Genomic DNA, 17,096 nt, shown 5'->3' on the forward strand with positions numbered 1-17,096 from the left:
TTTACTTACTCATGAGGTCAGGATTTTGCTTTGTCTACCCTGTGGAACAAGGGCCAGCAAACTATGGTCTGTTTTCGTAAATAAAGTTTTATTAGAACACATCCATGCCCATTACTTACAAATCATCCATGCCTGCTTCCATGCTACTGTGGCTAACTTAAGGAGTTGCTGCAAAGACTGCATGGCTCACAAGGTTTAAAATATCTACTATTATACTAAAGAAGAGTATACACCAAATAAAATTTTACCAGTGAAGACAAAAGCAAAACACATTTTCTAAGCTTTTACAAGCCTGAGCCTAAACACATGAACAACTTCTCCTGAGTATAGAACTTGAATTGATATATATTCTTTTTCTTTCAAATGCTGTCATTACTCCCTTGTTTCTTGGTATTTAGAACTATATAAATGACTCGAGGTCAACTTGTTTTTTGTTGAGTATTCTCTTTGATTATGTATAAATTTTTTAGCCATGATGCCAATAGAATTTTTTTCCCAAATTAAAAAAAAATATCTCCTGGAAATTTCTGTTTTGTGGACAGTGTTCACTGCTATTACCTGGAACCCACTGTGTGTTTTTTGGTCCTGAATTTACAGATAGCTTCTTCAGTGCTCACTTTCTCTGCTACACTCTTTCCCTTGAAAGTCATTTTAGCTATATTTTGGATCTTCTGTATCGTCCTCCTTTTCCTTTTGCTTTTTCCCTGTCATATTAGTCATCTTCTGTCTTCCTCTGGCTTCCACTCAAGTTTCTCACATTTGTGTTCCATTTTACCTAGTTAGCCTTGGTATGCAAGTCTTCCCCATGTTCTCTCTGCTCCATTCCATCTTATTGGCATGTTGCTCTCTGGTCATTCTTGCTTATACTCATTTTTTAAAAATTATTTATGAGAGACACAGAGAGAGGCAGAAACATAGGCAGAGGGAGAAACAGGCTCCCTGCAAGAAGCCTTATATAGGACTCGATCCCAGGACCCCGAGATCACGATCTGAGCCAAGGGCAGATACTCAACCACTGAGCCACCCAGGTGTCCCACCAATATTCATTTTTAAGCCTAGTAGCTCCTTATGTCTCATTTCAATACAGCGTAGAGATTTTCTATCTTGTCTACTGAACAGCTGAATCTTTTCATGTGAACAGTAATCCTTCTCTTTGTTCAATCTCATTAAGGATGACCTGGTAAAATATGAAGTGGGCCCTGGGTGGAACTGAGTGGGTTCCTGTGCCAATCTTTCAGACTCAGATTAAGGGGGAAGGAAAAGAATTGTCTTTGTCGTAGTTTAAGTTTGCCAGGGTACAGACCTTTCTATCCATAGGGAGCAAAGAAGGTGATAGAAAGAATAGGTTTTGGTTTTATGCAGTGGTTTGTTTGTCCTGTTTGCTTGGCACATGGGGTGTGGTGGCCTCTCTTCCAGGTGGCATGACTGGCCTTCTGGGATCCATGTCCCTGAGAGCCTCTCTTTACTTCTCTGCCCTGCCGACCTTGCCTGGGAAAAGTGAGAAAATTCCCACCCTGTGTGAATCTCAGCATTGTTCTCTTCTCAGATGCTTGAGTATAGTTGAGATTTGTCTTTGAAAAGCTACCCCTGAGTCTGCCTGTGTCTCCAGAATCATTATTCAAGCCCCTGGGGGGCGTCACTGAGCAGCAACTGGGAGACATCTTCCGTTTACCCCCTTCCCTTGAGATAAACTGAGGACTTATCAGTCCTTCATTCAGGCTGCTTTTGACCAACCTGAAGTTTCCAGAAATTTCTCAGAGGTTCTGGCTCATAGGTATTGCCCTTCCTTCATGTCTTTCAGCAGTGCTATAAAATATCATCTATGTGTATTCTTTTAAATTTACTAGGAACTTAAGAGATGAGGGAGTTCAGCTTGGTCTTGACGTCACCCCCTCAGCTCAGGTACCTCTCATGTTGATATCAAAATGTGAAGCAGATATGAGAATAACCTGACATGTGACCATTTCCTTTGGCACCATGGAAGCATGTGGTTCCAGACAAGGCAGGTAGAGGAAGATAACTCTGGGGCTGCACAGTAGTGGCTGTGCCTTCTCTGGTGGCTCTGACCATATGAGGTTTAGATGGATCCAAGTGAAGCGTTAACAAGTCTCTTCTTAGAAAATAAAATGAAGTAGTTTACATAGCAGTTTACAGGATACTGTAATATCTTGTCTTAAACAACAGTTGTCTTAAACAACAAACAGTTATTTCTTATGGTTTTAGAAGCTGAGAAGTTCAAGATCAGGGTACAGCATGGTTGGGGGCTTGGCCCTTCTCCTGGTTCATAGCCAGCCAGGGTCTCACTGTGTCCTCACGTGGCAGGGAGGGGACAAGCTCTGGTCCCTTCATCTCCTCACAAGGGCACTAATCCCATCATGGGGGCCCCATCCTCATGGCTTCACCTATCCCAAATCACTTCCCCAAGGTCCCATCTCATAAACTTCCACATTACAGTTAACACTTCAGCATATGACTTTGGAGGAAGACACAAACATCCAGCCCATAGCAGTGGTGCTTATTTGCCACTTACTGCATCAATTTAATTCCCAGAACAAGCCTGTAAGGTAGCAGTTGTGTACTCAGGTAGAGGAGCAGAAACTGAGGCACAATGGAAGTGGAGTGACATCTTACAGGAGCTGTTTGGCTGCCTTCCCTGAAAGAGAGGAGAGTGGTCTGGCCATGAATGAAGTGAGAGTCTGGGTTTTGGTTCCTCATAGGCAGAAAAATGGGCTTGTGTGAGGCCAGTGGCTTCGAAGGTTCTCAACTGCAGAACTCCTTGTTCACATGAAATCAAATGAAACTCCAGCTTCTCAGAAGCCCAAGATATTAAAGAGCTAAAAGTGACACTGGACTGGGTAAAGCAGCCAGGGGCCTGGAGTCCTGGACACTCAGCCTCGCCTCCCTGGCAGCAGCCACTGGAGGGGGAGCTGTCTAGAGCACAGGTTGCTCTCTATGCTAACAATGTCTGATTCCAGACTCAGTGAGAGGGTATCAGATGAGGTTCTGGAAGGAGTTAGGTCCACATTTTCAAAGGAGAAAGAGGGAAAGTTGATAAAGGGCACATCGGCTGTCATTATTCTGGAATGCTGGCAGAGCCGTAGTCTTTGCCCAAAAAGGGTTTGAAAAGGGAACGTTGCACTAACTTTCTTTCTTCCTTCTTTTTATGTGCTGTCCACATTTAGCTTATTGCCAGGGCATGTCCTTGCCAGTGAGAAACCTGCTGTTTACAAGTTGATCACATTGTTGATCCCATATAATGAGAGAGGTGTTTTTTGAAGCTTATTTGCAATCAACAACCGTATTTTTTTTTAATGATTTCAGCGTCGTTAGGAAATAACTAAAGGACGATCTCAGAAGTGGAGTCTTTTAAAGGATACTCTGGGAGAAGGCGAAATCCCAGAAAAACAAACTGTCCTGCGGAAAGTTGTAATGGTAGTTCTCAACCAGGGGTGATTTTGCTCCCCAGGGACAATCTGGCACCACAGGGAGGCAATTTCGGTTGTCATAGTGTCCCAGTTGGGCTGGGAAATGCTGTTGGCATCTAGTAGGTAGGGGCCAGGGATGCTGCTAAACCTACTGCGGTGTCCAGGACAGCCCCACCACATGGTGGCATCCAGTCCTAAATGACAGTAGTGACAAGACTGATGAACTCTCATTTCTATTGCAGGAATTCCTAAAATCTGTCAACATCTTTAGAAAAGCATGACACCGATTTTAATTATTACTCAGATTCTTTTTCGTGTGTCTCCAACATCCTGGCTAGTCATTCCAAAAATAACTAAGGTTTCCAGATGCCGTAAGTTCCCTAAATAGCACCTAATTGTCTACCCACTATTTTGGGGGTAAAATTCACATAACATAAAATTCACCATTCTAATCATTTTTGAGTGTATAAATTCAGTAACATTTGTACATCGACAATAATGTGCAACCATCACCACTATCTGCTTCCAAAACATTTTTACCTCCAAATGAAACCCTATCCCTATTAGCAGTCACTCCTCATTTCCCCCATCGAGGCCACTACTAACTGTCAATCTGCTTTCCTTTGTCTGGATTTGTCTAATCTCAATAGTACAAATAAATGGAAATATGTAATATGTGGCCTTTTTGTCGGGGTTCTTTCCCCTAGCATGTTTCTATCTCCATCCGTGTTGTGGCATGAACCAGTACTCCATTCCTTTTCATGACTGAATAATATTTCATTGTGTGGATGCCATATTTTATTTATCCTTTCCTCAGTTGATGGACATTTGAGTTGTTTCTGCCTTTCGGCCTTTGTGAATAGTGCTGATATGAATATTCATGTAAAAGTTTTTGTTTGAATATATGTTTTCAATTCTTAGTACATATGTAAGAGTAGAATTTCTGGGTGGTATAGTAGTATAGTACTTCTTTTTTTAAAAGATTTTATTTATTTTATTCATGAGAGACACCAAGAGAAAGGCAGAGACATAGGCAGAGGAAGAAGCAGACTCCCTGGGGGGAACTCAAGGTGGGACTCAATCCCAGGACCCTGGGATCATGACCTGAGCCAAAGTTAGATGCTCAATCACTGAGCCACCCAGGTACCCTCATATGGTACTTCTATATTTAATTTATTGTGGAACCAAAAAGCTGTTTTCCACAGCTCCTGCCCATTTTACATACCTTCTAGCAACAGATGAGGGTTCCAGTTTCCTCAATGCTCTCCAATACTTATTTTCCTTTACTTTTAATTATAACCATCCCAGTATATGTAAAGTTATATCTCCTCGTGATTTTACGTTGCATTTCCTTCACAACTAAGGATCTTAAACATCTTTTCATGTACCTGCCAGCCATTTGCATATATTCTTTAAAGTGATTTCTGTTCAAGTCATTTGCCAATTTCTAAATTAAGTTATTTGTCTTTTTGCTGTTGAGTTGTAGGAGTTCTTTATATATTTGAGATACTAGACCCTTATCAGATATATGTTTTGCAAATGTTTTCTCACATTCTGTCTGTGGGTTTGTCTTTCTCACTGTCTCGAGAGTGTCCTTTGATGTGCAAATGTCTTTCCTTTTTATGTAGTCTAATCTATCCACTTTTTCTTTTGTGGCTTATGTTTTTGTTGTCATATTTAAGAAAACATTGTCTCATCCAAGGTCATAGAGACTTATCACTCTACTTTCTTCTAAGAGATTTGTAGTTTTAGCTCTTATAGTTAAGCTTTGGGCCCATTTTAAGTTACTTTTTATCTGTGATATGAGATAAGGTTCCAACTTCCTTCTTATACATGTGGAAATCAAACTGCCCAAGAACTACTTGTTGAAGAGACTATTCTTCCCTTGCACCCTTGTCAAAATTCAATTAATAATTAGTATTTGACTCCTTTCTGACCTCTTGTCTTCCATAGTCTACATGTCTATTACTCTAATGCCAGTACCACAATGTTTTGAATACTGTAGCTTTGTAATAAGTTTTGAAATTCCTACCCACTATTTTTTACATTTCCTAAAGCTTAATGGACTCTTTCAAAAAGACCACCTCTTTTTGAAGTAGGTAAAATAGTACAGGGACACAATTCCTTTGGAATTCCTATGTTAAAAAACTCTGATGATGAAAAGCTCTACTTTACTAATTTAGGGCCGGAAACCTAACCTGATCAGAACACATTTGGCAGAGAACCCAATTTGCACTCATGTCAATCTGTAGATTTTATGAGGTTTATGAAAATCTGGATTTCAGAATATAGAGCATATTTTATAGATTTTATATTCATACATTAAGGTGCAGAAAGATTATGTGTTTGGTTGTAGAGTGCTGCTGCACGCTTTTCCGGTGGTGGTCTATGGCATGCAATATATGGCCTGTATTATCTTTATAAAATTTGAAAAATCCTGAATTCCAAAACTCACATACTCCAAAGGTTTTGGAAAAGGAATGGTAGACCTGTATCCCTCTGTGTTGTCCTTTAGGACAACACAGATTATCTGTCTCATGATGCTCAAAACTCTCATGATATTTTGCTTTTGTTTAGAAAAACATGAGGAGAAATAAATAATCACATGTTTTTTATGTGACTAGCATTTATGGCACAACTGACCTATGTTAGTCAATGTGTTAGGCATTGTATCTACTCCTTCTCATTTAAAAATTTTAAAAGCCTAGGTTCTGTGGGGGAGAATAACAAAGCAATACTGGGCAGTGAAAAGGTGGGAGTGGTTTCTCTGAGCCTCTTTTTCTTAGCAGTAGGAAATGAAAAGAGAGGGCTTGTCTAGAATTCAAGGTCCTGCTTCACTCCTGGGGGTGGGAAACTAAGGAGTGTTTTCCTCCTGCTATTGGGTAGCCGCTGTCTGCTCTGGCTTCTGTTTGAGGACTGCTTTTTTCCCCTTTCTGGTTCTGTTCAGCTTCATCATTCTTGAGAGGAAACAGACCCTCCCAGATTCCCTCTCACCTCTATGTAGCCCTGTGCAGCCATCATGGACTGTTTGTGATTTCTAGATGGTTCTTCTTTAGATTAGTTGACACAGCCTGGAATTTTGCACTTTCCAGAGTTCTTTTGGTTTCACTATTGCCCGTCTAGATCATTCTCTACCATGAAAACGTCTAGATCATCCTTGAGGTACATGCATTCTATGTCTGGTACATCTAATCCTATATCCTTAGCCATTATTCAAGTATTATGTTGTTTAAATTTGTAGTTCCCTTGTAAAGTTACAATGAAGCATTCACATCCTTGTTTTACCTGCCTAAGAAATGAGGCTCATAAAGGTTAAATCATTTATCCAGTGACAGTAAACTAGTAAATAACAGACATCTGTCATGACTTTACCTCTATGGTCTATAGCATAACTTCCTCAATAGAAACACGTTGATTCTGTAGCCTAAGAAGTATTAACCATGGCCACTATCTCCAGGAGACAGTAGGAAATCTTTCGCTCTGTACCCTGACCTGTCATGATTAGCTCATATGATTTCCTGGAACAAGGGAAGAAGCAGGCATAGGAGAGAATTGAACCTGGGAAAGGCGAGGACAAATAGAGGGAAGAACAGGGAGTAAATAATTAACGATGTGAGTTTAATGTTCACTGTGTTCTTGGGTAGTTTCATGTCTAGTTCTTTTTTTTTTAATAAATTGATTTTTTCAATTTAAATTGAAATTGCCAACATTTAGTATAACACCCAGTGCTCATCACATCATGTCCCCTCCTCAGTGCTTGTCACTCAGTTACCCCATCCCCCCACCCACTTCCCCTTCAGCAACCCGCAGTTTGTTTTTTTTGGGGGGGGGTTGTTTTTTTGTTGTTTCTTTTTTAAATTTTTTTTTATTTGAGTTCAATTTGCCAACATATAGCATAACACCCAGTGCTCATCGCAGTGCCCCCCTCATTGCCCATCACCCAGTCAGTTTGTTTCCCAGATTTAAGAGTGTCTTATGGCTGTCTTCCTCTCTGGTTTTTTCCCATTCACTTTCCCCTCCTTCCCTTTTGGTTCCTTGCACTATTTCTTATATTCCACATATGAGTTTAACCATATGATGGTTGTGTTTCTCCAATGGACTTATTCCACTCAGCATAATACCCTCCAGTTCCATCCATGTAAATGTAAATAGTGGGTATTCATCCTTTCTGACGGCTAATATTCCATTGCATATATAAACCACATCTTCTCTATCCATTCATCTGTCGAAGGACATTGTGGCTCCTTCCACAGTTTGGCTATTTTTAGACATTGCTGCTGTGAACATTGGGGTGCAGGTGCCCCTTTGTTTCACTACATCTGTATCTTTGAAGTAAATACCTAGTAGTGCAATTGTTGAGTCGTAGGGTAGCTCTATTTTTAACTTCTTGAGGAACCTCCACACTGTTTTCCAGAGCAGCTGTACCAGCTTGTATTCTCACCAACAGTGTAAGAGGGTTCCCCTTCCTCCGCATCCTCGCCAACATTTGTTGTTTCCTATCTTGTTAATTTTAGCCATTCCCACCAGTGTAAAGTGGTATCTCATTGTGGTTTTGATTTGTATTTCCCTGATGTCATGTCCAGTTCTTATTCTGAACCTGCTGACTCGTCCAGAAGTGTTTATGAAGCACTAAGCGTCTACCACATGCCCAGTCCTGAGCTATGTCTTCTGGAGGTTACTGAAGACGACTCACTGCCTTGAGGTCTAATTGTGGAAAAAAGGATAAGACTGTCCTGGAACAATAGTTATCAGAACAAGATGACATTATAAATGCTCTAGCAATTCAAAGGCAAGTCATGTCAAACAGGGCTTGGAAATCTCTGGATTTCCAGAGAAATGGAAAAATGTAGGGAGGGAGTCTTCAACTGGATCTTGAAAGGTAGAATTAGAAAAGCCAAGCTTCAAGGCAGGAGGGAACATGTATATCCATACGCTGGGGAGTTGATCTGCCTGGAAAGGGTGATTGTATGTGTGTGTGTGCATGTGCATGAAGGGAGAACCATAGAAGATGGCATGACCAGGCTTGATGGCACCACATTCTCCTGGGTGAATTTTTGAAAAGAAGACAAGAATTTGGGCCTTGATGCAAGAGAATGTGAGGTTTAGGGCAGGTAAGTGACATGGTGGAACAGTGCTGGAGTCAGATTAGATTAGCAGTGATGGCAAGATGTGTTGAAGCAAGAGACCCAGCTGACTGTGTAGGTTTGAATAAAGACCTATATGGGGTATGGCCATGAGACATAGGGCTGATACAGGGTGATGCAGAGAATGGGGATACTTCCAGGTAGAGTCAGTGGGAACCAGAGACTGCTTATGAGGAGTTGGAGTGGGATAAACAAAAGGCAGCATTTGAGAGGGTTTTTTTTTTAAGATTTATTTATTTATTTTAAGAGAGAGAACATGCCCTGGGTGGGGGAGGGGCAGAGGAGAGAGAGAGGGAGACTCCTAAGCAGACTCCCCGCTGAACCCAGAGCCTGACTAGAGGCTCAATCTCAGGACCCTTAGATCATGACCTAGGCCGAAGCCAAGAGTCAGATGTTTAACCGCCTGAACCACCCAGGCACCCCTGTCACATTTGAGCTTGGAGTGTGAACAGAGATCCTAGGAAGAAGAATATATTCTGGAAGTCCTTTAGCTGTGACCATATTGCACTCAAAATCATGGTGCTTAAGTGAAAGCATCTAGAACTGCAAGCCACATGTACTGAATGAAATGTGAGTTAAATTCATAGAAATAAGACACCATTATAAATTCAGTTTCTCATTCAGTCTAACCACATTTCAAGTGCCCATTAGCTACATATGATTAATGGTTACCCTCCTGGACAGGGCAGGCATAGAACTATTTCCATCATTTCGTATTGTCCAATTGCACAGGACTGATCCAGAGATCGGTGGTGAATATCCGCGTTTTGGTGACGGGGTAGTTCTTGAGAGGGGAATGGGGAACCGGTGACGTTAAGTCAGTGGGTCATCCAGCAAGGAGGAGGACCTAGGGCTGAATTTTAGGACATGTATGAAGTTGGGAAAATAGGCAGAAGGGGAAAAAACAAACATTGCCTGGGGTTTCGGAAAAATGGAAGACTCAGCATAGCATAAAATCCTGGCAATGGAAAGGGAGAAAATGTCAGTGAGGAGGGAGTGGTGCCAATGTCGGATGCTGCAGAAAAGTTAAGGAGAAAGAGAACCAGAAGAAAAAAAATGTGTTTAGGGATCTGAGGTCATTGGTGACCTATGAAACTTGATGGAGGGTAGGCCGAGGTATCGTCAAATAGGAGCACCACCAACTTCAGCGGTGGGAACGAGAGCTTGTAAGGAGGGGTAAAGGGAAGAATGTGGAGTAGGCAGCAGAAGGGAGAGGGAGGAAGGAGACCAAGCTATTACCATGAAGGGCTTCATGGCCAATCATTGTTTTTTCCTCCAAGAAGAAGAAGATGGGGACAAAAGAAGGGAGAATCATCAAAGACTGGTTAAGAGGATTAGAACAGGGTACCCCTGAGAAACAAATGCCCTTGGGATAGAATGAGAAAGATGGCACGAGGATAGGGGGCTTGATTGGGGGGGGCTCAGCGGTGGCCATCAGGGGAACCATGGGCAGGCTAATGGCTGCTGTGACCCTGAGATGGAACAGTTGCTTGAAGACAGAGAATGTGTCAGCTTGGTCTGTTTGCTCTTGCTCTCACAGCTTCCTTACCACCCTTCCACTGGATTCTTTCTTTTGATTGGTATGATTTTGATTTTTTTTTTTCTTACTGCATTAGGCCTTTGCCTTTGTGTATAGGGTTACAACCCAGCCTTCTAGATTTCTCTAAGACTGTTACAGCTATACACAGCATTTAGTATTGGTCCATGTCTGTGTCATCTGTTTAGGATTTTAAGGACAAGGCTCTGTTTTCCTTGTGCAGGGGTCATGATACTACTGTGAACATATGGCAATTAATTCAATACTGTTTAATTATAAAGATCAGTAATTACACTTGTATTTGAAGAACGGCTTTAAAAAAATAGATGTATACAGGTGAATATGTTTACATGAGTGCACATATGCATTGGCAACCCCGCTGACCCAAGATAATCTGTCCTCCTTGCCATTAGGGTAAACTGTGGTTAGAGATGGATTTAATTTTGGATTTTAGTTTATGAAGTACTGATACTAAATGCTTTGCACGTGTTGTTTTATTCAATCCCTGCAAACTGGAGTGGTAGGTACTCTCTGATTGTTGTTTCTGAGATGAGGAAATTGTGGCAGAGGCTGGTTGTCACTTGCCCGGGATCATGCAACAAGTATGAGTGGCAGAGTAGGAATGGCGACCTGGCTCTCTCTGGTGCCCAATCTCATGTCCTTAATGTTCTCTGTATCTCAGGCCCGTGCTCTAACGTGACCAGTCTGTTCCTGCTGCCATGACTGGCTTGGCCACAACTGTGAGCATGCCCACATAAGGACGTGTTTGCTCTCTGTAGCTGTAATTCTCCCCTCATTCCCGAGAGGTGGAAAATGATCATGGGGAAGTAACAAATAACACCTCTTGGTGTCAGCCCAGCCTTCACGGGGGACAAAATGCCTAGCAACTCTTTCAAAGTATCCAAGACAAAACTTGACCTTTAAGCAGTTTCTCCATTTAGAGTTAAATTTGTCTTCAACAAATATGGTTTGAATAAATCAAGACCTCCTGTTTTAGCTATTTAACTGGGAAGGTAATATTTCCAATCTGATTTAAAATTTTTCTTTTGCCAAATTCCACAGGGGGGAAAAAAAGGAATGCTAAAGTTCAGGATAAAAAGAAACTTCCCAGGAAGTGCATTGGTACAAACCATAGCTGCGGTCATCATAAATATCACTTTTACTTTTCAAACTAAAGTCTGGGGTTTCCATGGTAACTCTTTTTAACCCCAGCTGGTTTGCATCATGCTTTTTGTGGAGAAGCCAGTGGAGCAGGACCCGGCTATGTTACAAAGTTCAGGTGTCGATATCAAATGGATCTCCTGGGACAAAAACCAGATAGAAAAATATTGCATGCAACACCTCTCTCACCCGATCACTACCTTCCCAAACCCTTGCACTTTGCTTCTGTCCTGACCAAGTGCCCAGAGCTTCCCAAAATCCACCATCCTTCCAAAGGCAAACCATAGGCTGCATCCAACTGTGACTATGTCTAACTGTGTGCATTGGAAGGGAATTAGGACCACAGGCTTTTGATTTACTAATGTTGCATCCCATCAGAATGTTCTTGGGTAATAGTGTTTCGTAAAGGTCAGAATGTAGATTTGATAGTCCGGGCCAAATGCAAACTGGAGAAATTGCATCGTGTCTTCCTATGACTCACCCAGGCTTCCAGATGGAAGTGATTTCCCAAGGTCACTGCAACGATGTCTCTCGTGTGGCGAAACATACGGTGTGACGGGCCAAGTGAAGCCATGCCGAGGGTCAGGACTTCTTTTCCTATTGTCACCCTGGACTTTGGCAGGGTGAGCCTGCCCCTGAGAATTTCTCTCCAATTGTGGGAGAATCTCGGGAACAGTGTGTGCCTCTCCTCTCCCCCATGCCCTTCTCACTACACCCGCCTCAAGCGCTGCTCCTGTGTTCCAGGCGTAGGGTAGGGAACGAAGAAAGAAATGTGCCTCCTGCCACCAAGCCATTTCCATTTCTTAAAATAAATCCCAGCTTTCCTCTTCTGGGAAGCCACCCCAGAGTGGACTAGGATCTCAAAATATCTTTTTTATTTACTTTATGCAAGAAATTTATTGAGAGCCTCCTGGGTGGCAGACACAAGTGGACCTTGACTTCAAGGTGGAGACCAGCAGATCACTGAACCCAATACAGGGTCATGATAAATACATGGGCGTGGTTGGAAGAGGTTGGTTTTCCAGTCTGGGGTGGAGTGTGGAGCATGATATTAAAAAGGCTTCCTAAAAGGAGTGACTTGAGGAGCATGAACCATAACCTGCTAATGTTATTAACGTGCACATCCCATGATGATAACATAGGCTTTATGGCATACATCTGCATGCCGGTCTGTCCTGATATCTCCCTAGATTATCAAAACCTCAAATGTGAACACCTGGTCTTTATTATACAGGGCTCAATATCTGACTTACCCAGAATAGAGCTGAGAACATAGTAAGGGTCATAGTGCCCTTGACTCTGCCTTCAGAAACGAAGGACAAATTGGAGGATCCACAGGCAGTTTGTGTGAGTGGGTGGCCTTGTGCAGACAGCGTGCAGACAGCCCGTGTATTGCATTTAGGAACAGTGGTTTGACAATTCTGTCCAAAAGCTACATATTAGGGCACTGGCACATAGTCCTTTTATCTTCACCCATCTGTCTTATTTTCTACCATTTCTTTGATAGTAATGGCACCTACATTATAACTATGATTTTAAACTTTTGATTTATCCTGATTTCGAAGTATGAGGGTTCACACTCGCTTATTGTGTGACTCTGGGAGGGTCTCTTCTTTCCAGGCCTCAAATCTTTGTCAGCAGAATGGCAGGATTCGCTTAGGTGATCGTCTCTAAGACTCTGAATTATATTCGATAGGGAACCTGAATCAGTCCTAATCACCTTCAAATCCTCAAGGCCTAAGCACAGTAGCAACATTTGTTGAATTAAGTTAAAAAGACTCAGAATCCAGTTCTATATGTGAAGTGATGAAACTGGTCTGGATGTAGAGTGCAGAGACCCTGATCAATTTTGTGTGAATAACAGAACCAAGGGTTTGGTTTCTCCCTGCCACAGACACTCTGAAGAAGGATGGCATCATTGACTTGGATCTTTAAGCTGGTCCAAACTTTCCTTCTTCAGATATACATTCAGGCAAAGTCTGGCCTGGACTTAATGTTGTTAATTTTTTTTCTTTTAGAGATTTTATTTATTTATTCATTTGAGAAAGAAAAATAGAGAGGGAGCATGCACAAGTGGTAGGGAGAAGTGGAGAGAAGCAGACTCTCCACTGAGCAGGGAGCCCCACACTGTGCTCCATCCCAGGACCCTGAGATCATGACCTGAGCCGAAGGTAGATGCTTAACCAGCTGAGCCACCCAGGCGTTCCTGTTGTTAAATATTTAAATAGAAAGGGAAAAAATTCAGTTATCCAAAGTACTAAAATGTGGTCTTGTAAACTTAAGAAAGTCTCCAAGGGTCTTTTGGTGCCAGAGAAGAAAATATGGCATGAAACATCTGTATGATTGAATGCCTGTCCTGGTTTGTACTCAGTTACTTGGCTTAACTTTACACAGTCCTGAGAAACAGGAGTCTTGTGATCGGTGTAGACAGCCAACTGGGACAACTCAAGCCAAAAAAAAAAAAAAATTGAATTGTCCTAATTGTATGTTGTATTGCTTCCAGTGACTTAAAGATGATTCTACTTCCCTGTCCTCTGAGTTGCCTAAAGTATTGTGTGAGGATAGGGATCAAAGCCAGCAAAGGTGGGAGCACACTGAGCCATAGGTAGATCTTTTCCACACGTTAGTTTCTTGAGGGGGGCGTCAATACCCCAAAAAAATTGTTTCATAAAGCAAAGCTTTTATATCCTGTCCTATCAAACATCCCCATTGTGGACATGAGTCAGCCCTCAGGCTATCCAGTTGAGTACCCAATGGCTAGGGTAGACTTCAATGGGATTCTTACTCCTCTTTTTAACAGTGTTTTTTCATGTGGATTCTGCACCCCACCTGAAGCTATTTTAATACTATAGAGTCAGTGCAGAGGAAAAATAAATCAAAACCCAAAAACCTTTAGAGGCGGATGCCTGGTAGACGAAGGTGAACTCTGTATGCTTTTTTTCCTATTTGCAAAGGCAAGAATTTTCCAGCATGTATGTGCTAAGCCATTTTATATATACCTTTGTTTAGTAGTCACAATCCTGTTGGCACACCGAAGTCAAAGACCACTATCCATTTAGGGAGTGTCGGGCTGGGATTGAAGCCAGGACCCTCTGACTCTGAAACCCAGTCCTTTCCCCTGCACCATGCTGCCTTCCTGTGCCGGTACTTTGCATCCCTGAAGCTCTTTGGAACTGCATTTAACTGCAGGAAACCAGAGACACCCTGAGCACTTAGCTTTGCTATCAACCACCCCAAACACACTGCTGGCCAGTCCCGCAGAACACAGAGAAAAACATCCCCTTCTGAATAATCAACAGTGATTTTGCTTGAAATTTTCCAAAATCTTCGTACTCTAATTTGCAAATTTGGCACACAGGGGGGATACTCATTTGCTCTTACATGATGTACTGTACCTGCACTTTGGAAAAGCAGCTAGGAGGTGAGGAATGCCACCTCTGTTATGGCCATGTAGCCTAAATAATTTCCTATGCTGAAGAGTTTAATTAGAGTTTTTAGTGACATTGCTGCAGTTTGAGATTTGCTATCGTTTTTGAGAACTATGGATCATTTAAAATGTTTCCCATGGGGCACCTGGGTGGCTCAGTGGTGGAGCATCTGCTTTCAACTCAGGGCGTGATCCTGGGCTCAGGTCCTGGGATCAAGTCCCATATCAGACTCCCCACAGGGAGCCTGCTTCTCCCTCTCACCTATGTCGCTGCTTCTCCCTCCACCTATGTCGCTGCCTCCACCTATGTCTGTGTCTCTCATAAAAAAAAAAAAAAAAAAAAAGTTCCTCCTAACACTGTAATGCAGTGTAAGACCAATGTCATTAGCCCAAGGCTGGACGATCTGGGGGTGCTTTCTTTTCAAGGATATGGGGTAAAGAAAGGCAGAAAGGGACTTTTGTAGTATTAGCACTTAAAATACTTTGGTTGGCCAGGGCTGTGCAATTAGGCTCATTGAGTTGATCAGTTTGCAGTTCATCCTCACATACATGGATTCCACCAAGGGGTGGAAAGAACCCAGGACCATGAATCAGAACATGGGACTTGTCTCAGAATAATATTATCTCAGAATAATATTGGATAGTCATATGAGGGAAAAGATTTGAGTGCTATAAAAAGTGTTGGGACACCTGGGTGGCTCAGTGGTTGAGCATCTGGCTTCGGCTCAAATCATAATCTTGGGTCCTGGGATCAAGTCCCACATGGGCTCCCCACAGGGAGCCTACTTCTCCCTCTGCCTATGTCTCTGCCTCTCTCTCTGTGTCTCTCATGAATAAATAAAATCTTTTTTAAAAAAGCAAAGTGTTGAAGGAAGGTAAGATTGTCCTGTTACACAGCCCATGGGGCATGAAGAATCCTTAGCTAAAGTGATAGCCAGTCCGTTGATGATGACATAAGAACAGTGTAGTCGGTGCGCAGAGGGTCTGATGCCAATGGTTCATCATCATTCTGTGAAAAGAGTAAGTGTTTAAAGATGTTTGTGGCAATATGACATAGGAATTTTGTGTCTGCTGAATATAATAATAAAAGTTGGGGCTTGTATTTGCTTGACTTTTTTTTTCCTTTTTTTTTTTGTTTTTTTGTTTGCTTTTTGTAATTTCTTTCTCTTACATTTAAAAAGAGTACTGGTGCAAGATGGATTTGGAAAAAACTAGCCCTTCACACAAATGATTTGAGAAGCTATGGAATGTGAGGTATCAAAAGTCCAGGAGGCAAGTGAAAAATTAAAATAAGAATCTGCATATTTTATTCATCCAGTGAAAGGCCGACAGGAAACGGAAGACATAAGGGTTGGTTCCAAGGGGATGGGTCACTTCTCTCCCAGATGTTTGGTGTCCTGGAGGGACAACCAGAGGACATGTCCTGACCTTGGAGACTGACTCAGCATCATCAAAAGGAACAAAGGTCCAAAGGGTAAGACTACAACTGTTTTTCCTAAGATGGTGCTGAGGACTATGGGGGCTGACGGCTCCCTTCCTGGGCTGGTGGGACCTGGGGGAAGGTGGCCACAAAGCTAAATAGCACTTGTAGGAGTCCATAGTTAAATAAGAAAAGAGAAGATGCTAACTGCTATTCCCAGACCTATCAGAAGTGACTGAATGATCAGCAGGCTGCCTTTCCATCTTGGTATCCATATTTTATATATTAATGTCATTTTAAAATATTTCAAAATCTATTAGGACAGCACCCATCTCACATTGGGTTTTCATTTGTGTTTATGCCTCAAGATGAAATTTATAATTATCTAGTTCTAAATAAACTATTAGTTGGAATTCTGTTACCTTATATATAAAAATGAATAGAATTGATATCTTCGCAGTATAAAAATTTCACATCTAGGAATGGACCACTTCGTTGAAGGCACTTAGTTTTTGTAGCTTTCTCTTTGTTTATTCTATACATTTCTTGTTAAATGTATACCTAGGTATTTTATATTTTTATTGTTAATATGATAGAATCTTGTCCCCCGTCACATTCTAATTTTTGCTAATATATAAGAAAGCTATCTATTTCTAATATGTTTAATGTTTGGGTTTTTTTATGTTTGGGGTTTTTTAAAAATATGTTTAATGTTTAATCAGCCATCTACCTGCTTTCTTATTCTAGTGCTAATCAATCTTTTCCCACATAATTCTTTTGGGTTATCCTGGTATACAAGACTCTACACTTACTAACTCCGGTCCTCATTTCCAGTATGTATAGCTCACCTTTTTCTCGGCTGATGACCTTAGCTATTCTTTCCAGAACAATGTTAATTACAAGAAGATATCCTGTTGGAACTTGACAGGCTGCTGGGTCTTTCTGTCCATATCGATAGAAACACGGAACCTAGAACATCTGT

General features: G+C 41.8%; 1 protein-coding gene across 12 annotated transcripts in view; it reads left to right on the forward strand.

Annotated features, from left to right (window-relative positions):
• The window catches only part of ADRA1A (adrenoceptor alpha 1A), a 109,961-nt gene that overhangs the window by 16,653 nt on the left and 76,212 nt on the right, over window positions 1-17,096 (forward strand). The window contains exon 3 of one of the 12 annotated variants that reach the window (XM_077868768.1): window positions 15,876-16,287. The exons of the other annotated variants lie outside the window; for them this stretch is intronic. Within the exon in view, the coding sequence (XP_077724894.1) occupies window positions 15,876-15,925 (50 nt within the window). The 3' untranslated portion in view covers window positions 15,926-16,287. Of the gene's footprint in view, window positions 1-15,875; window positions 16,288-17,096 lie in introns of those variants that run through there. 12 annotated transcript variants of the gene reach the window in all.

Source organism: Canis aureus, chromosome 24, assembly GCF_053574225.1.
Source record: "Canis aureus isolate CA01 chromosome 24, VMU_Caureus_v.1.0, whole genome shotgun sequence".
NCBI classification, from domain to species: Eukaryota; Metazoa; Chordata; class Mammalia; order Carnivora; family Canidae; genus Canis; species Canis aureus.